The sequence below is a fragment of the Larimichthys crocea genome, chromosome VII, assembly GCF_000972845.2.
Source record: "Larimichthys crocea isolate SSNF chromosome VII, L_crocea_2.0, whole genome shotgun sequence".
Classification (NCBI taxonomy): Eukaryota; Metazoa; Chordata; class Actinopteri; family Sciaenidae; genus Larimichthys; species Larimichthys crocea.
This window is the reverse complement of record NC_040017.1, coordinates 18,976,010-18,999,357: the sequence shown is the minus strand read 5'-3', so window position 1 is coordinate 18,999,357 and position 23,348 is coordinate 18,976,010. Positions and strand designations below refer to the sequence as shown.

Below are 23,348 nucleotides of genomic sequence, written 5' to 3'. Positions count from 1 at the left end.
TTTTATGATGTTTACATGTATGTGATGTCATATACATTATCTAATGTTTACATGTATGTGATGTCATATACATTATCTAATGTTTACATGTAAGTGATGTCATATACATTATCTAATGTTTACATGTAAGTGATGTCATATACATTATCTAACGTTTACGTGTATGTGATGTCATATAATTTCATCGAACCTGTCAGACTGAACTCAGGGCTCTAAACCTGTATATACAGTCTCCGGCCTGTCATTGGTTTGTTCCGCTGTCAATCAAACTCCTCTGCGCTCCCATTGGTCAGTTTTTCTGCGTGCGCTCGTTTTTGTTTCTTGGCTGGTTAAAGCGAGTGGAACACGTGCTTGTGACACAGCCCCGCCCCGCTGTAACGTGACGGTAAAATATCAAAGAGACACGCCAGAAGTGACCGTGACGTCACTGTAAGACACGTTTATTCCGCATGAACCCGGTAACAGTCGGTATGTATCGTTACTGGGTCGGTACCGATCCCGCTGTCGGTGTAGCTTAGAGATCAATGGACCGCAGGAACGCCTTACGTGGAGGACGTGACCGGAAACACGTGCGTTTAGAGCGGAGCAGCAAACACCGACTGATCATCAGCTCCTGACGTAAAGTCACAGGTGAGTCACATGAACAGCAGCTTCTCAGGTGTGCTTCACTGGTTCTGGTGGTTCTGGTCAGCAGACTGGAGTCCAACTGTAGTTCATTATATTTAGATGACTGCATCATGTGACCTGTTCCTCACCTGAAACATCTGAGCGACTTCTAGTAGTACTACATAAATACTGTACTCACACTACTGCACAAATACTCACACTACTGCACAAATACTCATATTACTACACAAATACTCACTACTACACAAATACTCACACTACTGCACAAATACTCACACTACTACATAAATACACATATTACTACACAAATACTCACACTATTACATAAATACTGTACTCACACTACTTCACAAATATTCACAGTACTGCACAAATACTCACACTACTTCACAAATATTCACAGTACTGCACAAATACTCACACTACTGCACAAATACTCACTACTACACAAATACTCATATTACTACACAAATACTCACTACTACACAAATACTCACACTACTGCACAAATACTCACACTACTACATAAATACTCACACTACTACATAAATACTCATATTACTACACAAATACTCACACTACTGCACAAATACTCACACTACTTCACAAATACTCACACTACTTCACAAATACTCACACTACTGCACAAATACTCACACTACTGCACAAATACTCACACTACTTCACAAATACTCACACTACTTCACAAATACTCACACTACTGCACAAATACTCACACTACTGCACAAATACTCACACTACTTCACAAATACTCACACTACTTCACAAATACTCACACTACTGCACAAATACTCACACTACTGCACAAATACTCACACTACTTCACAAATACTCACAGTACTGCACAGATACTAGTAATAGTAATCACGCAGTCCCCCTGTTGTCTGTCTCATGTCCTGCAGATGGAGGCGTCCCCCGTCACGGAGGCGTCCCCCGTCACGGAGGCGTCCCCCGTCACGGAGGTGTCCCCATCCTGGTCTCACGTTGTGGGGGTTGGTCTGTGTGACTCTGCTGCCCTCCTGTGGAGGATGGAGGACCTGCGCTCGGTCCGGTCTCGGGGTCTGGTCGGGGCGCTGCTAGGCGCTCTGCCCCGGACGCCGCGACAGAACGGACGCCTGGGCCGACCTCTGCTGCTGCTGCCGGAGGAGGAGCACCTGCTAACGGAGCGCCACGCCGCTGCAGCACTACCGCCCACTAGCCAGGTGAGTATAAAACGCTGGTCTGTCTACCATCTCACAGCTCCACCTGGTCCCGGTTCTGGTCCACAGTTCTGGTGTGTTCTGTCTGCAGGGTGCAGGGGGAGCGGAGCAGCAGGAGGCGGAGCAGCAGAGGAGTTATGAGGAACAGAGCGTGCTCGCTCTGGCGGACAGGAAGTCAGCACTGCTTCGAGCGATGACATCATCACACACAGGTGAGACAGACTGAACGCCAGAGGTTCTGTATGGACCTGCGGTCTGATCTAACAGTCCTGGTTCTGGTTCTGTTCCTGTCAGCTTCAGACGAGGCGCTGCAGGGTCGCCTGCAGGATCTGGACCGGAGCTTCTCGTTCCCACAGTCGGCACTGGTAGTCCAGCTGAGCACGGCGAGGGCGGGCCTGACACACTGTCCCGAGGCCCGGGCCTACCTGCAGGCCGACTGGCCAGTCAGAGGGCAGGACGGGTGCCGTGACGACAGGCACCGTGACGCCAGGTACCAGGTGTTTAGAGACTTGAGGGGGCGGGGCTTCTACCTGACCTCAGCGGGGAAGTTTGGAGGAGACTTCCTGGTTTATCCAGGTGAGTGTTTCAAGTTCACAGGGTCGATCCTGGCTGGTTCTGGTGTTGGAGATCAAACTGAGGTTCTGGTCTGTTCTGGTTTTCAGGTGACCCCCTTCGGTTCCACGCTCACTTCATCGCCGTTTGTCTGTCTCTGGACGAGTCCGTCTGTCTGCTCGACGTCCTAGCCATCGCTCGTCTGGGATCCAACGTGAAGAAGACCGTCCTGCTCTGCTCCCCAGGGACGAACGGACGGGTTCTGTACACCTCGCTGCAGTGGAGCGGGATGGTCTAGACCGGGAACTGGGTCAGGAACCTGAAACTTTGAAGTGTTGGTCCTGCTGGTCTGTGCTGAGGACTCACTGGAGCCTGGACCGGGACTTCTGTTGGTCTTCATTTCCAGGATTTGGACCACAGACTGAGCAGGTTGGACCAGAATGTCTCACAGAGGTCCATTTTGATCAGATCCTGGACCAGGTTCTGGAGAACAGAATCTAGTTCTTCTCTCTGACTCTTCTGTGTTCTGATACTCAATGAGGAACAGAGAGATGTCTTCATGGTTTATCTTCAGGACCTCAGACCAGGTTCATCTGGACCCTGAACCAGGTCCTGGATCGGGAGGCTGGACGATGATGGGAAACCGAGTTTATACGTGTTAATTCACTGAGCCTGAAAATACAGTGAAGTCATGTGACGAGATGTGATGACATCACATCTCGTCACATGACTTCACGACTTAGTTTGAGACAAATAAAGGTCAAAGAATCAAAACTAGTTCATTTTTTAAAATTAAACTTTATTTAAAAATCAGCTGACACATTCATGACCACCACAGACTATCACAGACCACCACAGACTATCACAGACCACCACAGACCATCACAGACCACCACAGACCACCACAGACAACCACAGACCACCACAGACCTCCACAGACCATCACAGACCTCCACAGACTATCACAGACCATCACAGACCATCACAGACCATCACAGACCTCCACAGACCTCCACAGACCATCACAGACCTCCACAGACCATCACAGATCACCACAGACCATCACAGACCTCCACAGACTATCACAGACCATCACAGACCATCACAGACCATCACAGACCTCCACAGACCTCCACAGACCATCACAGACCTCCACAGACCATCACAGATCACCACAGACCATCACAGACCTCCCCAGACTATCACAGACCATCACAGACCTCCACAGACCTCCACAGACCTCCACAGACCATCACAGACCTCCACAGACTATCACAGACCTCCACAGACCATCACAGACCTCCACAGACTACCATAGACTATCACAGACCATCACAGACCATCACATACCTCCACAGACTACCACAGACTATCACAGACCATCACAGACCTCCACAGACTACCACAGACTACCACAGACCATCACAGACCACCACAGACTGAATCAGAGCTGAAGGTCTTCTCAGGTCCACTTGGTTCTGGTGACCTGGACCAGCAGGTCCAGTTCTGTGTCTGTAGGTGTGCCTCAGGTGTGTCTGTGATGGGTCAGTGTCCCGTTTCCTGTCCGGTGTTCAGTAGAACGGTACCGTCCCATTCCAGTCAATGACGGCTCCGTCCCATTTGGTTCTGATGGTCATCTCCAGTGAAGGGAACCTTTTCTCCGGGTCTCCATCTGAGTCTGAGGATGACGCCTCCCAGTGGTGAGAGTGAGTATCTGCACAAGGAACAGGTTCTGAATTAGACATGTACAGGTTCAGGGTTCAGGTTCAGCTGACCCGGAAGGACTCACCTACAGTGAGCCGGGCCATGGTGTTCTGGGAGTTCTGTCCGTTGTAGTAGTTCAGCTGGAACTGATGCTCCATCTTCCAGTCGGACAGCAGCGAGTGGTTCATGCTGAACGCCACCGAGTAACTGTTGTTGATGCAGCACAGCCAGATTGGGAAGCGAGGGGTCTTCAGCATGCTACCCACCTGCAGGCAACAGAACCAGACTCAGCAGCTGTACTGGACTGGGTTGGAGCACAGCCTCTCAGACCAACAGGGAATAACGTTACACTACTGAGGTGAACCACTAACTGTGGTCAGCTCTGTCTGGTTTCAGAGGTTCTGTTCGGTCCAGAACTGTCCGTCTGATTGATGACGTAAGGTGATTGGTAAAATAAACATTAACGAGTTCAGACGACACTCTCTGACATCATCAATCAATCAATGAACTAATTAAAACTTGATCCACCTGATCACATGATACATGATGATGATGATGATGACAGTAATTCCACCTTCAGCGTCACAGATGAAGTACTGTGTGTACCAGAATACTACTGTCAGGTAGTACTACAACTCAGGAAGCGATACTACTCTGATGTACTACAACACAACAGCAAGTATTTAGTAGTAGTAGTAGTACAGTGAGTACCTGTGGCAGCCGGCCTCGCTCCATCTCCTCTCGGCTCCAGTGCAGATAGCCGACATCGCTCCGAGTCAGGACTCCCTGTAGGGGGCGCTCCAGAGGACGGCCGTCCTCCCCAACGTACACGGTCCCGTTAAAGACGTTTGGACTGGCCCGGCCCGTCAGCAACAGGTTCAACAAGGCCTGCAGAGACCGATCAAGACCACGTGAGTCTACGTGAGTCTACATAAGTCTAGTCTACATCTGCTGTAGTCTACATGAGTCTACATAAGTCTAGTCTACATCTGCTGTAGTCTACATGAGTCTACGTAAGTCTATGTGAGTCCACGTCTCCTGCTCGTCTGTCTCTTGTGGATTAAAGCTTGGACCTGATCCTTGTCTTACCTGACGACACACAAAGTTTCCCAGACTCAGGTACAGCAGGTGTGAGGTGGTGGAGTCCAGATCGTCCTTCAGCCTGAGGAGAAGACGACGAGGACATGGATGGTTTAAAATCAACGACACTCTAAAACAGGTCACACCGCCGCCAACCTGGTTGAACTTTGACCTCTGAACTCAGCAGCGAACACAGATATTTGAAGTTTGAAGTTTAATATTTCATTCCTTGTTTCAAAGTTGTGTAATGACCCTTGTTAACCTAGGGGGGCACCAACAGCACCTTCAGGTGTGAGTCTTGTTACCTGTCGACGGTCCTGGAGAGGATGAGGCTGTACAAGAACAGGATGACTCCATGACTGCCCTCCTCTTTGAACTGAAACAGATGTTTGATTAATGTTAATTAATGTTAATTATGTTAATTAATGTGAACTTTGATGAAGACGTTACAGACTCACACACTGAACATGATCCAGGAGGAACTTCCTCAGGTCGTCTTTGTTGTTGAATGTGAAGAGCTGCAGCTGAAACATAGTCGGATGGTTCTGTTCAGTTTGGTTCTGTTTGTTCTGTTTGTTCAGTTTGCTTCAGTTTGTTCTGTTTGTTCAGTTTGCTTCAGTTTGTTCAGTTTGCTTCAGTTTGCTTCTGTTTGTTCAGTTTGCTTCTGTTTGTTCTGTTTGTTCAGTTTGTTCAGTTTGTTCAGTTTGCTTCTGTTTGTTCTGTTTGTTCAGTTTGCTTCAGTTTGCTTCTGTTTGTTCAGTTTGCTTCTGTTTGTTCTGTTTGTTCAGTTTGTTCAGTTTGTTCAGTTTGCTTCTGTTTGTTCTGTTTGTTCAGTTTGCTTCAGTTTGCTTCTGTTTGTTCAGTTTGCTTCTGTTTGTTCTGTTTGTTCTGTTTGTTCAGTTTGCTTCAGTTTGCTTCAGTTTGCTTCTGTTTGTTCAGTTTGCTTCTGTTTGTTCTGTTTGTTCAGTTTGCTTCTGTTTGGTTCTGTTTGTTCAGTTTGTTCAGTTTGTTCAGTTTGTTCAGTTTGTTCAGTTTGCTTCTGTTTGTTCTGTTTGTTCAGTTTGGTTCAGTTTGTTCAGTTTGTTCAGTTTGTTCAGTTTGTTCAGTTTGCTTCTGTTTGTTCTGTTTGTTCTGTTTGTTCAGTTTGCTTCAGTTTGCTTCAGTTTGCTTCTGTTTGTTCAGTTTGCTTCAGTTTGGTTCTGTTTGTTCAGTTTGCTTCTGTTTGTTCAGTTTGTTCAGTTTGCTTCAGTTTGTTCAGATTGTTCAGTTTGCTTCTGTTTGGTTCTGTTTGTTCAGTTTGCTTCTGTTTGTTCAGTTTGGTTCAGATTGTTCAGTTTGTTCAGTTTGGTTCTGTTTGGTTCAGTTTGTTCAGATTGTTCAGTTTGCTTCTGTTTGTTCAGTTTGCTTCTGTTTGTTCAGTTTGTTCTGTTTGGTTCTGTTTGTTCTGTTTGTTCAGTTTGGTTCAGTTTGGTTCTGTTTGGTTCTGTTTGTTCAGATTGTTCAGTTTGCTTCAGTTTGTTCAGATTGTTCAGTTTGGTTCTGTTTGGTTCTGTTTGTTCAGTTTGTTCAGTTTGCTTCTGTTTGTTCAGTTTGTTCAGTTTGGTTCAGTTTGTTCAGTTTGTTCAGTTTGGTTCAGTTTGTTCAGTTTGGTTCTGTTTGTTCAGTTTGGTTCTGCTTGTTCAGTTTGTTCAGTTTGCTTCTGTTTGGTTCTGTTTGTTCAGTTTGTTCTGTTTGTTCAGTTTGGTTCTGTTTGGTTCTGTTTGTTCAGTTTGTTCTGTTTGTTCAGTTTGGTTCTGTTTGTTCTGTTTGTTCTGTTTGTTCAGTTTGGTTCTGTTTGTTCTGTTTGTTCTGTTTGTTCAGTTTGGTTCTGTTTGTTCTGTTTGTTCAGTTTGGTTCTGTTTGTTCTGTTTGTTCAGTTTGGTTCTGTTTGTTCTGTTTGTTCAGTTTGTTCTGTTTGCTTCTGTTTGTTCAGTTTGGTTCTGTTTGTTCTGTTTGTTCAGTTTGGTTCTGTTTGTTCTGTTTGTTCAGTTTGGTTCTGTTTGTTTAGTTTGCTTCTGTTTGTTCAGTTTGGTTCAGTTTGTTCAGTTTGGTTCTGTTTGTTCAGTTTGGTTCAGATTGTTCAGTTTGGTTCAGATTGTTCAGTTTGCTTCTGTTTGTTCAGTTTGCTTCAGTTTGGTTCTGTTTGTTCAGTTTGGTTCTGTTTGTTCAGTTTGGGTCTCTTTGTTAAGTTTGGTTCTGTTTGTTAAGTTTGGTTCTGTTTGTTCTGTTTGTTCAGTTTGGTTCTGTTTGTTCAGTTTGGTTCAGATTGTTCAGTTTGGTTCAGATTGTTCAGTTTGCTTCTGTTTGTTCAGTTTGCTTCTGTTTGGTTCTGTTTGGTTCTGACGGTGTACTGTACCCGCTCTGTGAAATTGTCCAGTTTGTAGTCCAGGTGTGGCGTGATGCAGTACTCTTCGGTTACTAAGGTAACGGTAGCACTGACCTCCTGGCCAGCCAACCAGAGGCTGTCAGACAACGCTGCTGCCAGCGCCCTCTCCTGGTCCCTCTGTCCAACCTCACACAGGCTGCAGGCACAGGGTGGACAAAATAATGGAAACAGGACAGGACAACAGGACATGTGAGTTCAGGCAACATGGTGACATCACTGATTGGTTTGATTGGACGGGCTGGAGACAAACTAAGACTAGTTTTGCAGCTCTGGTTTAGGTCAACCCTTCATCACCTCCTTCATCACCTCTTCAGACATTTTTCTACATTTTTCTCAACTTTTTTTGATTTGATCATTTTGTCTGTTTCAGCTTGTGTCATGATTTTTTACAGGAACTTTTCTCTTTAGTAACTTTAGTCTTTTCGTCTTTAAACCCTGTTGATGCATTTTGCTCCCTCTGGACACCATCGTGACCAAAAATGTCTCGTTGACTTCCATTCAAACATTTATTAATCTGTCATCGCACATTGTGTCATTTGACATTTTTACTGGATTCCACCAGATTTAACCATTTTCACACTGTAGGCTGCTGTATGAAGTTCTTTATATGTTAGATTAGCCTGTGTGTGTGTGTGTGTGTGTGTGTGTGTGTGTGTGTGTGTGTGTGTGTGTGTGTGAGTGTGTGTGAGAGAGAGAAAAACGGATAAATGGATTGAGAGGGAGAGAGTGCGTGTCTGTCTGTCTGTCTGTCTGTCTGTCTGTCTGTCTGTCTGTCTGTCTGTCTGTCTGTCTGTCTTCTCACGTATGAGGTTTGTTTTCCGTCGTGTGACATCAGCGTCTTCACACTCAACATATCAAACAGAAAAAGAACGACACCGTCCTCACCTGTGCAGCACCCGTCCATCTGAGCCGCTCTGTCGGACGAACAGCAGGTATTTAATGATCCGAGCCTGGATGACCATCTGAACTGCCCGAGCCCCGCCCTAAAAGAACCACAGGTCAGCTTCAGTTCACCTGACCGGGTGAGGCTCAGATATCATACCTGTGTTAACAAATTGTTTCCCACCCGGTCGGCCTCCAAACCGTAGGATAGCTCAGTGTCCGGCTCTCTGAACTGAAAGAAAGATTTCCTCCATTCGTAGTTGAAGACGTGAAACGTTCCTCCGAACAGAATCCTCCTCAGGTCCTACACATGAACAGAACAGTTTGTTTGTGTATCAGCTGGTCTGTGGTCAGTGTCAGGTGAACCAGTTACCTGTCCACTCAAACAGGTGGGGCGTTTGTCTCACCTCCGTCAGTTTTGGAGTGACCGGCATCCCTCCGAGGCCTGGCGAGATGACCAGTCTCCTGGGGATGGAGCAGAGATGTGGGAGGGTTCTACAGGGTGGAGGAGCCTCCTCCAGGTCCTCCTCCTTCCCCACATCCAGCAGCCTCTGAGGAGAGGAGGAAACATCTGAGCATACCTGAGCACACCTGTCCAACAAGTGAGTCTAAAGCTCTGTTAGTGGCCCCTGTAGGCTACAGACAGAACACTGAAACACTGGACTGGTAGTCATGTAGCTTGGTGTTGTAGGTTTAATTATAAATGTGGTTCATTCTGTATTAACAAGTGTTCTGATAATGTCATAATGAACAGCTGACTGACTCGATTTTCTAATGACTGAAAGTAACGTGGGCGTGACCTGAACGGACCCAACGGAAATCAAACGTACCGTCAACGACAACAGTCCAAGATGGCATGTGATGGTACAGTGAACCATTAGATCACAACAACTGTGGTATGAATATTATAATATTTTATAATATGTGAAGTAAGTTCTTGTCACTCACGTCAGGATTCTTGTTGACTTCCTGTTGAAGCAGCTCGATGTAGTTAAGCCTGCAGTCTGTCATCACCAACAACTACTAAATTACTACAAACTGTGTACTTCCAGTACTGTCACCTGTACCGATAATGTCCATGATAGTAGTAGTATTTGTAGTACTAGAGCAGTCGTTCTAGCTGCTCCTGAATCAGGTTCAGGTGCATTGTTAACTGCTGCAGACTGACTCCAGCAGGTAGACCTTCAGAGGTGAAACAGAATACTGAGTGTGTCTCTTACCGGATCAGATTCAGGACAACAAACACTCAGAGCAGCTGTCTGAAAACTGACCTGAATGCAGTGGAGCGTCTGGAGCAGCAGAGGGCAGTCTGCTAACCACAAACCACCTGTCGCACCTTACACCTGATGTTTACATCTTAAGCTTACCTGACATTGATGCAGGTGCATTCACAGTGAATAGTTTCTCCTCTCTAAGTTTGAGATGCTCATGTTGAAAGTTGTGGGTTTACTACAATCACCTGGTTTCTATAGAAACATAAACTCTGGATCAGCTGATCATATGGACGGTTTTTATCTAAAGGTCTAAAGTGTCAAAGCATCATGACACATTTTAACAGTGCACATCAGCGTTCATGAACCCACCAACACAAACACAGACAGGTGAGTCAGAACCATGTGATGTGGTTCAGCCAATCAGGATCCAATAATATGAATCATGTTTATGTCTATTAATTATAGGTTCATATATGGATTATAGATGAATGTATGGAAACATACTCACAGTTTCCTGTTGTGATTGTAGCCTGCAGAGAAAATGAACATTTATAAAACATATCATACTGACTGACCGACCAACTGACTGACCAATCAACCAGCTGAGCGACCGACCAACTGACTGACCAATCAACCAACCAGCTGAGTGACTGACCGACCAACTGACTGACCAATCAACCAACTGACTGACCAATCAACCAGCTGACTGACCAATCAACCAGCTGAGTGACTGACCGACCAGCTGACTGACCAATCAACCAGCTGAGTGACTGACCGACCAACTGACTGACCAATCAACCAGCTGACTGACCAGTCAACCAGCTGACTGACCGACCAACTGACTGACCAATCAACCAGCTGAGTGTCCGTTCGATCAATCAGTCACTCAGATGTCTGTAAATGTTTGAACTTGCCTCCTCTGCTGCAGGTCAGACACCTGGACCAGGATCTGCTGAAGCTCCGCCTCCATCTCAACACCTGAACACACACACGAATACACACACACACATACACACACACACACACACACACAGTCTGTCTGTGTGTGCAGTATTTACGACATTTTAATTAGATTTATATTAGAATGTTGAATTATAGTAAACTACTGTAATGTTTCAATTATAAAACAAAACTGATTCTTTAATAAAAAAAATATATAGAAAAAACACACAGATTAACACACACAGATTAACACACACACATATTAACACACACACATTAACACACACATTAACACACACATATTAACACACACATTAACACACACACATTAACACACAGATTAACACACACAGATTAACACACACACATATTAACACACACACATTAACACACACATATTAACACACACAGATTAACACACACAGATTAACACACACACATATTAACACACACACATTAACACACACACATATTAACACACACATATTAACACACACACATTAACACACACAGATTAACACACACACATATTAACATACAGACATTAACACACACACATTAACACACACACATTAACACACACATATTAACACACACACACACATTAACACACACATCAACACATACAGATTAACACACACACACACACATTAACACACACACATTAACACACATGCAGATTAACACACACACACATTAACACACATGCAGATTAACACACACACACATTAACACACACATTAACACACACATTAACACACACACACATTAACACACACATTAACACACATACACATTAACACACACACACATTAACACATACAGATTAACACACACATTAACACACACACATTAACACATACAGATTAACACACACATTAACACACATACACATTAACACACACACATTAACACACACATTAACACACACACACATTAACACACACACACATTAACACACACACATTAACACACACACATTAACAACATTAAAACGTTAAACCAACGTTGAAACAACATTAAGACGTTAACATAACATGAGAACAGAACAGAGATCTTACCTGCCGACGATCAACAGGCTTCAACAACAGGACACACACACACACACACACACACACACAGTAACACACATACACACACACAGATTTGTGTGAGCCCTTTCAGACCTCTTAAAGGCGGTCCACCTGAGTCTAGGTGAGTCCACCTGAGTCCAGGTGAGTGTCAGCTGGCCTTTAATTTGCTCATTCTATTGAACTCGACACCAGCATTAAACACACGACATAAACAACACGACACCGACCCCCTGCTGGACCTCGGGTTCTTCACAGGACGATCCGGGTCCTCTTCAGATCCGATTGTTTGGTTCAGTATGTTCTGTCATCAGGTCCTGATGAGGAGACGCTCAGTGTCACCACGGGGGACGACACGAAGATAGACCTCATCAGGCCCGGTCCAAACACTTGTCTGTCCATCGCGATGAACCGGCCCAAACACTCGCCGGTCCATCACTCACCAGTTGACCTTCAACCCATCCAGAACATGTTCTGATCAAACATGGACAAAAACACACACACAGTGACACACACTGACCTCAGATCTGTTTGAAAATACCTTTTAATGTTCAACAAATGTTTATAAAGCGTTAGAAACAAACTAATGAGGCTGTAACATCTGATCGACTTTAATCAGTTTAATTAATTAAAACTCGTTAGCTTCAAACTTAAAGAATCATTAGCACAGGCTGGACTCAGCATTACGACAGTTCCAACCAGAACTCTGACTCCAGAGACTATGAAGATGCAGGAGGTTCTGGAGAGAAGCGAGAGGGAGGTCCAAAGGCCTGAACGTGGTCTGGTGGGGTTAGCCCCGCGGTACCAGAACCTGAACCCAGGCAAAAAACGACCTCATTGTTGCAGAGTCCCCTCCGTGTTGTCTCTAACGTCAGAACTTGATGGTTCTGTTGATGGTTCTGTTCACAGTTCTGTTGATGTTTTGTGTGTTTTTCAGACAGGAAGTGGTGAATGTTGAGACGGGTCACTCTGGACCGTGGCGGGTTCTTCAATCTCTCTGACCCGTCAAATCAGGTCAGTACATGAGGTCAGCCGCCCCCCCACTCAGGTCCAATTCTTTGCTGTCCTGGAAGGGAAACTCAATCCCGGCCAACCGGATCAACAGGATGTTGAGTCCCTGGAGGAGGAAGATGAGGAAGAAGAGCCAGAAGGACCACTCATAGTGCTCGCTGTACGTCTGGTAGACGTAGTGCACCTCGTTGAAGTTGGCGATCCGCTCGGACAGACGATGAATCTTCACCTCCGATGCAAACAGAACCAGAACCAGACAGCTGCCGAGACCTGCGGGAGGGAAACTACGTCACTTTGAACGTTATTAATACATTTTGATACAAGTTTCAGGTTAGCTCTGTTAGCTGTAGAAGTGTTAGCAGCAGCGGTGTCTCACAGCAGATGGCGGTCCACAGGTAAAGTCCCATGGGTCCTTGCAGCGTCTCGTAGGGACGCCCGAAGGCGTTGAAGAAGAAGAAGCCGGTGGCCACGGAGGAGAAGAGAATCACAACACCACAGAAGAAGATCACTGTGACGTGGAGGCCTGCTGGGATGACGCTCAGCAGGTCTGGGAAGACTGGAACAGAACAGGACCAGAACCAGGATCAGGACCAGGACCAGGATACATTGAAAATTCACTTTAACAACATGTAACAACATATGATGTGTAGGTGTTGTATATATGTTGTGTATGTATATTTTCATTGTTATGCTGACGACACCCAATTATATTTATCGATCAAGCCTGATGAAACCAATCAGTTAACTAAACTCCAAGCATGCCTTAAGGATATAAAAAGTTGGATGACCTACAATTTTCTGATGTTAAATTCAGACAAACTGAAGTTCTTGTAATTGGACCCAAACACCTCAGAAACTCGCTTGTCTCTAGACTTAGTTCTTTAGATGGGATCACCCGCTCCTCCAGCTCACTGTAAAGAATCTTGGAGTTGTCTTTGATCAGGATTTTGTCCTTTAACGCACATAAAACAAATTTCGAGGACTGCATTCTTCATTACGAACGTAACACGCTAAATCAGACGCAATCGTGTCTCAGGCGGATGCAGAAAAACTAGTCCACGCATTTGTTTACTATTCTAGGCTGGACTATTGTAACTCTTTGTTATCAGGGTGCTCCAATAAGTCTCTTGAGGACTTGCAGTTAATTCAGAATGCGCTCTGCACGTGTTCTGACAGGAACCAAGATCGAGAGATCACATCTCTCCCATTCTGGCTTCCTTGCATGGCTCCTGTTAAATCTAGAATGAATTTAAATTCTTCTCCTTATTACAAACTCTTCATGGCAGGCACCATCTATCTAAAAGAGCTCATAATACCTTACTACCCCTCTAGAACACTGCGCTCTCAGGACGCTGGGTCCTGTGGTTCCTGTGGTTCCTTGTGGTTCCTATAGCTCCAAAAGTAGATTGGGAGCCAGAGCTTTCAGCTATCAGGCTCCTCTCTGTGGAACAAACTACCTTCTGGGTTCGGGAGGCAGACACGGTCACACCTTTAAGAGTAGACTGAAGACTTTCCTCTTTTGATAGAGCTTATAGTTAGTGCTGGCTCAGGTCATCCCTTAGTGATGCTGCCATAGGATACACTGCAGGGGACGCGTCCTCTCTCTGTCTCTCTGCTCTCTCTCTCTCTCTCTCCATCCATAAACCTTCATGTCTCATTAATCATGTCCACTAACTAAACTTCTCTTCTCCTGGAGTTTCTGTCTCTGTCGCCACAGGTTCTCGTGGATCGTGGCGCTGCTGTGGTCCTGCATGACGTCCACTACACATATTACTACTGTCACATCATTGCTGCCATACTGCTACTGTAATCATTTTATCAGTTCATTGTAATTCATTGTCATTTTATAGATATCATTCATTGTAAATTTCATTGTCATTTTATCAGTCATTGTAATTCATTGGGGTCATTTTTAGATTCATTGTAATTGTACAAATATGTTTGTGTGATTTGTTCTGTTACACTGAATCTATTTGCAGTCTGTCCGTCCTGGGAGAGGGACCTCCTCTGTGGCTCTTCCTGAGGTTTCTTCCACCTTTTTGTCCCTGTTAAGGTTTTTTGTGGGCAAGTTTTTCCTCACTGGAACCGAGGGTCTAAGGCAGAGGGTGTCACTCCCTGTACGATGAGGAAAGCAGCCCTGTGTGTGTGTGTGTGTGTGTGTGTGTGTGTGTGTGTGTGTGTGTGTGTGTGTGTGTGTTCATTGATGTGGAACCGTCCTTAGTGAAGCTTCACTGATCTCATTAACTGAACACAGAACACTCTGTGAGCCAAGCTGAGCCGAGCCCAACCGGACTGACCAGAACCAGAACAGACAGCTGTCAGACGTGCTGTCTGTTCTGGTTCTGGTCCAATTCTGCTCACAGACAGCAGGTTCAGATCAATTATCAGATCAGAGGGCAGACCAGGTCCAGTCAGGACAGGTCCAGGTTCTGGTTCTGGTCTTAGTACTATGCTCCTAAAGCTCATCACATGTGGAGATACGTGTTTTTCAGAGGACAGTCAGATGTAATCAAGTACTTTTACTTGCACGTGTTGTGACGTAGCAGTCTGCAGGTGTGAGATTATTCCCCGGTTCTGACTGAACCGGACCGGACGTGGACTCACCTGAGAACCGGGTCGGCCTCCCTCCGAGGCCGCACTGCTTCACCCTCTGTCCGTGGAACAGGCCCAGCTTCAGCTCTCCCAGGAACAGGTCCAGTTCGGCTCCGGTGGCGTTGACCAGCTCGGCTCCGGTTCGGCACAGCACGGTTCCGTTCAGCCAGAACGGCAGTCCGGTGGCGACGGCTGCGGTCAGGGCGCACGAGAACCCGAACAGACCGGACACCGAGAACAGGACCTGCTTCTGTCGGTTCGGCATGGCGGTACGGACCGGAGCAGGACCGGAGCAGGACCAGAGGAGAGGAGGACCGGAGCAGGACCGGAGCAGGACCAGAGGAGGACCGGAGCAGGACCGGACGAGAGCAGGACCGGAGCAGGACCGGAGGAGAGCAGGACCGGAGCAGGACCGGACGAGAGGAGGACCGGAGCAGGACCGGAGCAGGACTGCAGGAGGAGCAGTAGATCCGGCTGCTGAGGGGGGGCGGGGGGCCGGAGGAGGATCCTCCAGAACCCCCACAGATGATTAACAGACTCACCGAACCGACACAGAACACGATCTGAAGCGGGCTCGTTAGTGATCAGGTCACCATGACAACAAGGGGTCAGGTTACAGGAGAAGGAGGGGGCGGGGTGAAAAAAACACCCGAACCGGAAAGTACCGGAAAATACCGAAGTAACGAGGTAGTTTTACTATCAGTTCAAAGTTTATGTGCAATGTAAAAATGTAATAATTAATAAATAATAATAAACATAATAATAAATAAACGTGTTGTAAGTTTGTCAGAATCAAATCTGAATAATTTTAATTAATTAATTTTATTGAATCAGCTGTGGGCGTGTCCACCGCGAAGCCACGCCCACACAAATGTCACAGGAAGTGAAATACTTGAGGATTATTGATTATTGATCAGGTTCAATCAAAGTGTTCAGAAAATATTCATTCATTAACATACAGCAGGCTGACTGACAGAACCGGGTCAGAACCAGAACTTCAGATGTTCTCCTTACTATATTTCCTGTTAAATAGTAAGTAAAATAAGTTAAATACTGCAATACTACAAGTACTGCCATACTACAAGTACTGCAATAGTACGAATACTGCCATACTACAAATACTGCCATACTACAAATACTGCAATACTACAAGTACTGCCATACTACAAGTACTGCCATACTACAAGTACTGCCATACTACAAATACTGCAATAGTACAAGTACTGCCATACTACAAATACTGCCATACTACAAATACTGCAATACTACAAGTACTGCCATACTACAAGTACTGCCATACTACAAATACTGCCATACTACAAATACTGCAATAGTACAAGTACTGCCATACTACAAGTACTGCCATACTACAAATACTGCCATACTACAATTACTGCAATAGTACAAGTACTGCCATACTACAAGTACTGCCATACTACAAATACTGCCATACTACAAGTACTGCCATACTACAAATACTGCCATACTACAAATACTGCAATACTACAAGTACTGCCATACTACAAATACTGCCATACTACAAATACTGCAATACTACAAGTACTGCCATACTACAAATACTGCCATACTACAAATACAACAATACTACAAGTACTGCCATACTACAAATACTGCCATACTACTACAGTAATGTGCCACAGTGAAAACAGGACTTCAGACTGCAGTAAGAGTACACACAGTATTTATGTATTATTGAGAATTACCTGTAGTATATTTGTGTCCTGCAGTATCTGTAGTGTTTAAATAGTAAAAATACTCGTACGAGTATTTGTAGTATTTTACTCTGACGCCCCGCCCCTCGCAGACCTGACGTAATGACGCAGAGCTTCTCACACACGTCAGGCTGAAGACTCCGGGTCAGTGTGCAGCTCTCCGCTCCGTCAGACGGTCCGTGAGCCCCGCAGACTCCGCAGAGCCCCGCCGCGTCACGCCGCGCCCCGCAGAGCCCCGCCGCGTCACGCCGCGCCCCGCAGAGTCCCGCAGAGTCCCGCCGAGTCCACACACAGAGCTGCGTGACAGATGACTTCCCGCCACAGGATGAGGTCAGTCGATTAATCGATCAGTTTGTGTCAGAGTTTGATTACTGACTGAAGTTTGATCATCATTAAAGAGGAAACACAGGACCACAGGGCCGGGGGTTCGAGTCCCGCCTCTTGCTGTCAATCAGTCAATCAATCAATCAATCAATCAGAGTGTTCTGAGAACAGGTATCTCCCCGTCTTGTCTTCCAGTCGTCCTCTCCTCGTCTTCGTCATCGTCGTCTTAACTTCCTGTCCTATCTGCGGCGCTCAGGTGATGTACGGCAGCCTGCAGTCTCCAAACTTCCCAGACCCGTACCCGAGAGAGACCCGGCTCCAGTGGAACCTCAGTGTCCCTGTCGGGTTCAGGATCAGACTGTACTTCAGCCACTTCGACCTGGAGCCATCCTACCTGTGCGAGTATGACTACGTCAAGGTGAGACAGCACGGCATCATGGGTAACACAGAGCGGGGTCAGACTGTGACCAGACCAGTCAGAGACCAGGAGCTTCATCCAGGGTCAGGGTCTAGAACCAAAGAGTCCAGGAGCAGAGTCCAGAACCAAAGGGTCCACATTCATATTCAGATGATGTCGCCGTGGTAACTGGCCCTCGACGAGCAGCTGGAACAAGACCAGCCGACTTCCCACAATGCACCCCTCTGTGTGTGTGTCCTGCAGGTCGTTGACTCTCTGAACTGATAAACTTCAAACTCAGTTCAGTGACTCGTCGAGACCTCAACCAGAACCAGAACCAGAGCCACACGAAACACAAAGACTACATCATTATTAATTAATTATAATAATCATTAATATTAATTAATCTGTTCACATCTATAAACTATAAATCTGTGTTCATGTTTCTGCTGGTCCAGGTGGAGGCAGAGGAGGACCAGGTTCTGGCCCTGTTCTGTGGTCAGGAGGACACGGACACGGAGGCGGTTCCGGATCAGCGGATCATCGAGTCGCCCAGAAACTCTCTGAAGGTCTCGTTCAGCTCCGACTTCTCCAACGAGGAGAGACACTCTGGGTTCAGGGCTCACTACAGCACTGTGGGTAAGACCAGAACCAGAAACAGACCCACTTGGTTTAGGTGGTCTTGACATGTTCTTGGTGCTGTGAATGTTGTTTCAGTAATGATGTGGTTGATGCTGAAGTCCACCTGGTCACTTGACTCTTCCTCTGTCCAGATGTAGACGAGTGCAGCGAGCGGACCGATGACGACCTGCTCTGTGATCACTTCTGTCACAACTTCATTGGAGGATACTACTGCTCCTGTCGCTATGGTTACCACCTGCACTCTGACAACCACACCTGCACAGGTGAGTGAGCGCTCAACACGCCACAAAACGTTCTTGTGTTAGACAGCGAACATACAGAAATATGTTCATACATGAACAAACATGAATACACACGATTACTTGAAAACAAGAAATGAGACATGTTGCATTGTGGGATTGTTTTCTCTGTGTGTTAAAGCTGTGTGTTAAACACACACACACACACACACACACACACACACACACAGTAAACGTGACTTATGGTCCAAAGCTAAAAACCACTCAGGCTCCTTCAGAAGGTCTCCTGCATTCATGCGGAAGAGTTTCCCTTCAGCTACCACCAGTGCACACACACACACACACACAATATTCATGATGAAAACTGTGTTTGTGTTTGTGTGTGTGTGTGTGTGTGTGTGTGTCTGTGTCTGTGTGTGTGTGTGTGTCTGTGTCTGTGTGTGTGGGCTGTAACCTCTGGTTGACTGATAGCAGCAGCTGATTGGTTGTAAATGTTTACATGTTTGAGTGTGGAGGAGTTTGAATGTTGACATGATCTGTTTCTGTTCACTGTTCACTCTGATAAACAGAAACACGTTAGAAACACGTTAGAAACACGTTAGAAACATAATATGTCAGAAACATGTTAAAACACGTTAATACATGTTAAAATATGTTAGAAACATAATAATATGTATGTATGTGTGTATGTGTGTGTGTATGTATGTGTGTATGTGTGTGTGTATGTATGTATGTGTGTGTATGTATGTGTGTATGTGTGTGTGTATGTATGTGTGTATGTATGTATGTGTGTGTATGTGTGTGTGTATGTATGTGTGTATGTATGTGTGTATGTATGTGTGTATGTATGTGTGTATGTGTGTGTGTATGTATGTATTAATGACGCGGTCTGTACAGATGTATTACAGCTGTTATTGAAGGTGACCTCTGGTGTGTTTATTCATATTATATGTTTTATATTATTAATAATATTTTTATTGATGAGTCAGGTGTGATGTCATGCTGATTTGAACAAAATGTCTAATTGACCAATCAGATTGCTTGGTTGTTTTTGTAGTACTGTATTTAATGAATCTGATGTAATCAATTACTGTGTGTGTGTGTGTGTGTGTGTGTGTGTGTGTGTGTGTGTTTAGTGGAGTGCAGTGATGGTGTGTTCAGGGAACGCTCAGGTGTTTTCAGCAGCGTGGACTTCCCGTCTCCTTACCCGAAGAGCTCCAACTGTTTGTACCGGATTGAGCTGGAGCCAGGCTTCAGGCTCCGCCTCCAGTTTGACCCCCAGTTTGATGTAGAGGACCACCCCGACATCACCTGCCCCTACGACCACGTCAAGGTAAGGATGGCAAACACACACCTGTCCACACACAGACACACACAAACCTGACTGTATTGTGTGTGTGTCAGATCAAAGCCGGTGGCTCAGACTTCGGTCCGTTCTGCGGTGATCGACCTCCAGCTGAGATTCAGACTGACAGCAACACAGCCGCCATTTTCTTCCACAGCGACAACTCAGGAGAGAACCTGGGCTGGAGGATCACGTACACGGCTACAGGTACACACACCTGTGAGACACACGGCTACAGGTATACATACCTGTAACACACACACCTGTAACACACACACAATTTTGTCCTGACAGGAAGTCAGTGTGCAGTACCTGAAGCTCCGCCCCACGCCCTGCTGAACCCTGTCCAATCAGAATACGTCTTCAAAGACCATGTCCTGGTCACCTGTGAGCCCGGATACAGACTGTTGAAGGTAAGACATGGACCGGTACTGGACTGGTATTGTGGTTCTGGATGTTGACCCTGTTTGGTGTGTCTGTGGTTCAGGACGGGCAGAATCTGGATCATTACCAGCTGGACTGTCAGTCTGACGGGTCGTGGAGCAGCAGCCCTCCTCGCTGTCACAGTAAGTAAACAGTCTTTGAACGCATCATGTGCAGCTGAACATTGAATCAGAGGAACTTTCAGAAACTTTCAGCCTGAATGTTTCTGTGTCTTTCTTTTCTTTGATTTCACAATGAAACATTCAGAACAGACACACTGAGTCTTTGAAAGTGTTCCAGTCTATAAAATCTGTTTCCTTCTTTCCTTCCTCCCTTCCTTCCTTCCTTCCTTCCTTCCTTCCTTCCTTCCTTCCTTTCTTTGTAGAAACAGACTCTGGGAGGAGGAGGCCAGCTCTGTCCAGCGTCTTAACCACTCACAGTAGAGATGAGTGAGAGGGTGATTCTTATAGGCTGACAGACAAACGGTGTTTTCTAATAAACAAATCAAAAACAATCTGCCGTTGTGTTTCTGTGAAGTCATAAAAATAATTTAAATAATTATAAAAATATAAAGACGACGAAACAGAAGCTGCTCAACATGAGGACAGGTACGACTTTATGTTTGTTTAACGTTCATGTAACGTTTCCTTTATGTTAACACACAATCATCAGTTTGTTTATTAACGTTTTGACTAAATATTAATATCTATAAATATACAGACCAAACACATTTGTATAAATACACAACATGTTCTGGTTCCGCACACACAACTTTCTGTTAAACTTCCAAAATAAAGCTCGTACCTGATGTTGGTCTGGCTGAGTCCACTTTAGCTTTCATCTTTGACACCTTCACGTCCATCATCATCCTCTCTCTTGACGCCGATAGCTGATTGGTCTCTTCTCTGTCACAGTGGTGGATTGTGGGAGTCCGAAGGCGGTCGTCATGGCTGATGTGGTGTTTGGTAGTCATGACAACAGCACATTGTTTGGATCAACAGTTCACTACGTCTGCAGGGAGGACGCCTTCCAGCTGAACACCAGCAACAGTAAGAGTACACAGCTAGTACTGTTAGTATTGTTGTACTGTTAGTACTGTTCTGCATATAACACGCTGTACGTTCTGTCTTTGGGGATTACCTTCCTGGTCCAGAACCAGAGTTTAGTTTGATGGTCATGGGTTCTCGATCTGTAGGTTCTTACAGTCCAAACCTGAGGTGTGTGTTGTAGGTTCTTACCTGAGGTGTGTGTTGTAGGTTCTTACCTGAGGTGTGTGTTGTAGGTTCTTACCTGAGGTGTGTGTTGTAGGTTCTTACAGCTGTGGACCGAGTGGAGACTGGATCAGTTCAGAATCAGGAAGCAGACTGCCAAGCTGTCTGCCAGGTAACGCAGTCATACAGCATGGAGTACATTTACATGTGCTAACAGTACCTGTAGTACCTGAAGTAGTACATGAAGTAGTATATGAAGTACTTGTTGTGTCCCCATCCAGCCTGTGGCCGTCCGTCCCGCTCTTTCCCCGCTCAGGTGAAGAGGATCGTGGGTGGTCGCAGTGCTGAGCCCGGCCTGTTCCCATGGCAGGTTCTGCTCAGTGTAGAGGATCTGTCCCGGGTCCCTGAGGACCGCTGGTTCGGCTCAGGGGCCCTGCTGTCCGACTCCTGGGTCCTGACGGCCGCCCACGTCCTAAGGTCCCAGAGGAGGGACACCAGTGTCGTCCCCGTGTCCCCTGAACACGTCAAGGTCTTTGATTTCACGTTTGATCAGGACCTCAGATACTGCAGTAGATACAGTATATATAGTACATATATAGTATATATATATATATATGTATACATAGTGCCAATATATATATATATATATATATATGTAGTATAACAGTACAGGGTTACTGCAGGTCTTCCTCGGCCTCCACGATGCTGCTGACAAACGTCTGGCGATGAACCGTTCAGTGGAGGAGATCTTCCTCCATCCGGACTTCCAACCAAACAACTACAACAACGACATTGCCCTGCTGAAGCTGACGGAGCGGGTGGAGTTTAATGAGCTCATCCATCCGGTGTGTTTGCCCCCGCCTCACGTTAAGGTGGGACAAATACTACTGCAGCTACCAATACTACAGTAATATTACATTTATACTGCGACTTTGTAAAACTAGGTCCTACCTAACTTTTCAGGTGACCTTTAACCCTCTCTCCTTCAGGACGCCCCTCCCACTCCTCTCCCTAACTCACTGGGTGTAGTTGCTGGTTGGGGAATCTCCAACCTGAACTCCTCCTCCGTGTCTGGTGACCCACTGACCTCTGACCCCGTGGCTGACCTCGGGATGACCTCTGACCTCCTGCAGTACGTCAAGCTGCCGGTGGTTTCTCAGGACGAGTGTCAGGCGAGCTACACATCGCGCTCCATAAGCTACAACATCACCGACAACATGTTCTGTGCCGGTTTCTTTGAGGGCGGGCGGGACACGTGTCTCGGGGACAGCGGGGGGGCGTTTGTAATGGAGGACGGGGTCAGCCAGAGGTGGGTGGTGTTTGGGTTGGTGTCATGGGGCGGGCCGGAGGAGTGTGGGAGTCAGAGGGTGTACGGGGTCTACACCCGAGTCCCCAAATACGTGGACTGGATCCAGGAACAGATTCAAGCTGCCCCCTGGTGGTGATCACATGACCTCTGATCAGCTGGCAGGAAGTGATGTAACTACGTACATTTACTCCAGTACTGTACTTTAAGACAAATACTTACTTTATACTCCAAATATTATAAATATAGTTTTAATGGTTCAACAATTGTACTACGCACTGTGTACTTGTGGATACAGAGGTTTAACTGATGAGGCTTTAAAGTCTTGAAACTTTATACACCAAAGATCAATCCCAGAATGCTTTGCTACACTCCATCTGTGTCTGTACTGTGTGTGTACTGGCTGTAC

The 23,348-nt window shown here is 46.0% G+C and overlaps 4 protein-coding genes across 7 annotated transcripts; 2 read left to right on the top strand and 2 right to left on the bottom strand.

Annotated features, from left to right (window-relative positions):
- Positions 1 to 345: 345 nt before the first annotated feature.
- On the top strand, positions 346 to 3,185 carry tsen34 (TSEN34 tRNA splicing endonuclease subunit). Its single transcript, XM_010749778.3, has 5 exons — positions 346 to 630; positions 1,551 to 1,850; positions 1,939 to 2,059; positions 2,142 to 2,423; positions 2,510 to 3,185. The coding sequence occupies exons 2-5, from the start codon at positions 1,551 to 1,553 to the stop codon at positions 2,695 to 2,697; spliced, it is 891 nt and encodes a 296-aa protein (XP_010748080.2). The 5' UTR covers positions 346 to 630; the 3' UTR covers positions 2,698 to 3,185.
- A 483-nt stretch (positions 3,186 to 3,668) lies between these two features.
- mindy4b (MINDY family member 4B) lies at positions 3,669 to 8,615 on the bottom strand. The gene is made up of 8 exons (XM_027280753.1): positions 8,494 to 8,615; positions 7,579 to 7,744; positions 5,642 to 5,707; positions 5,489 to 5,559; positions 5,193 to 5,265; positions 4,815 to 4,991; positions 4,189 to 4,369; positions 3,669 to 4,113 (listed from the first exon to the last, which is right to left on the bottom strand). Exons 1-8 carry the CDS (start codon positions 8,568 to 8,570, stop codon positions 3,971 to 3,973), a joined length of 954 nt encoding a protein of 317 aa, XP_027136554.1. The 5' UTR covers positions 8,571 to 8,615; the 3' UTR covers positions 3,669 to 3,970.
- Positions 8,616 to 12,232: 3,617 nt separating this feature from the next.
- On the bottom strand, positions 12,233 to 16,391 carry clrn1 (clarin 1). Its single transcript, XM_010749779.3, has 3 exons — positions 15,332 to 16,391; positions 13,104 to 13,283; positions 12,233 to 12,997 (listed from the first exon to the last, which is right to left on the bottom strand). The coding sequence occupies exons 1-3, from the start codon at positions 15,582 to 15,584 to the stop codon at positions 12,732 to 12,734; spliced, it is 699 nt and encodes a 232-aa protein (XP_010748081.1). The 5' UTR covers positions 15,585 to 16,391; the 3' UTR covers positions 12,233 to 12,731.
- A 542-nt stretch (positions 16,392 to 16,933) lies between these two features.
- On the top strand, positions 16,934 to 23,277 carry masp1 (MBL associated serine protease 1). 4 transcript variants are annotated; one of them, XM_027280128.1, is made up of 13 exons: positions 16,934 to 17,382; positions 17,633 to 17,794; positions 18,232 to 18,412; positions 18,547 to 18,678; positions 19,791 to 19,987; positions 20,059 to 20,206; positions 20,294 to 20,412; positions 20,487 to 20,565; positions 21,337 to 21,471; positions 21,731 to 21,805; positions 21,915 to 22,162; positions 22,317 to 22,505; positions 22,623 to 23,277. In XM_027280128.1, exons 2-13 carry the CDS (start codon positions 17,636 to 17,638, stop codon positions 23,076 to 23,078), a joined length of 2,118 nt encoding a protein of 705 aa, XP_027135929.1. In that variant the 5' UTR covers positions 16,934 to 17,382; positions 17,633 to 17,635; the 3' UTR covers positions 23,079 to 23,277. The 4 variants fall into 4 exon arrangements, with proteins under 4 accessions (XP_027135929.1, XP_027135928.1, XP_027135930.1 ...); XM_027280127.1 differs by having other exon boundaries at positions 16,935 to 17,382; positions 17,572 to 17,794; XM_027280129.1 differs by having other exon boundaries at positions 16,940 to 17,382; positions 17,572 to 17,794; positions 22,597 to 22,787.
- Positions 23,278 to 23,348: the final 71 nt, after the last annotated feature.

Bases quoted from the DNA above. Each gene is read 5' to 3' on its own strand.
- clrn1 (XM_010749779.3), bottom strand. From the start codon at position 15,584: ATGCCGAACCGACAGAAGCAGGTCCTGTTCTCGGTGTCCGGTCTGTTC. The intron at 13,284-15,331 runs GTGAGTCCACGT...GTTCTGTTCCAG, and splicing joins GAGGCCGACCCGGTTCTCAG to TCTTCCCAGACCTGCTGAGC. The intron at 12,998-13,103 runs GTGAGACACCGC...TCCCTCCCGCAG, and splicing joins CCTGTGGACCGCCATCTGCT to GTCTCGGCAGCTGTCTGGTT.
- tsen34 (XM_010749778.3), top strand. From the start codon at position 1,551: ATGGAGGCGTCCCCCGTCACGGAGGCGTCCCCCGTCACGGAGGCGTCC. The intron at 1,851-1,938 runs GTGAGTATAAAA...TTCTGTCTGCAG, and splicing joins CACTACCGCCCACTAGCCAG to GGTGCAGGGGGAGCGGAGCA. The intron at 2,424-2,509 runs GTGAGTGTTTCA...TCTGGTTTTCAG, and splicing joins AGACTTCCTGGTTTATCCAG to GTGACCCCCTTCGGTTCCAC.
- masp1 (XM_027280127.1), top strand. From the start codon at position 17,360: ATGACTTCCCGCCACAGGATGAG. The intron at 20,207-20,293 runs GTACACACACCT...TTGTCCTGACAG, and splicing joins GATCACGTACACGGCTACAG to GAAGTCAGTGTGCAGTACCT. The intron at 21,806-21,914 runs GTAACGCAGTCA...GTCCCCATCCAG, and splicing joins ACTGCCAAGCTGTCTGCCAG to CCTGTGGCCGTCCGTCCCGC.
- mindy4b (XM_027280753.1), bottom strand. From the start codon at position 8,570: ATGGTCATCCAGGCTCGGATCATTAAATACCTGCTGTTCGTCCGACAG. The intron at 5,560-5,641 runs GTGAGTCTGTAA...CATCTGTTTCAG, and splicing joins TCCTGGATCATGTTCAGTGT to TTCAAAGAGGAGGGCAGTCA. The intron at 5,266-5,488 runs GTAACAAGACTC...TCTTCTCCTCAG, and splicing joins CTCTCCAGGACCGTCGACAG to GCTGAAGGACGATCTGGACT.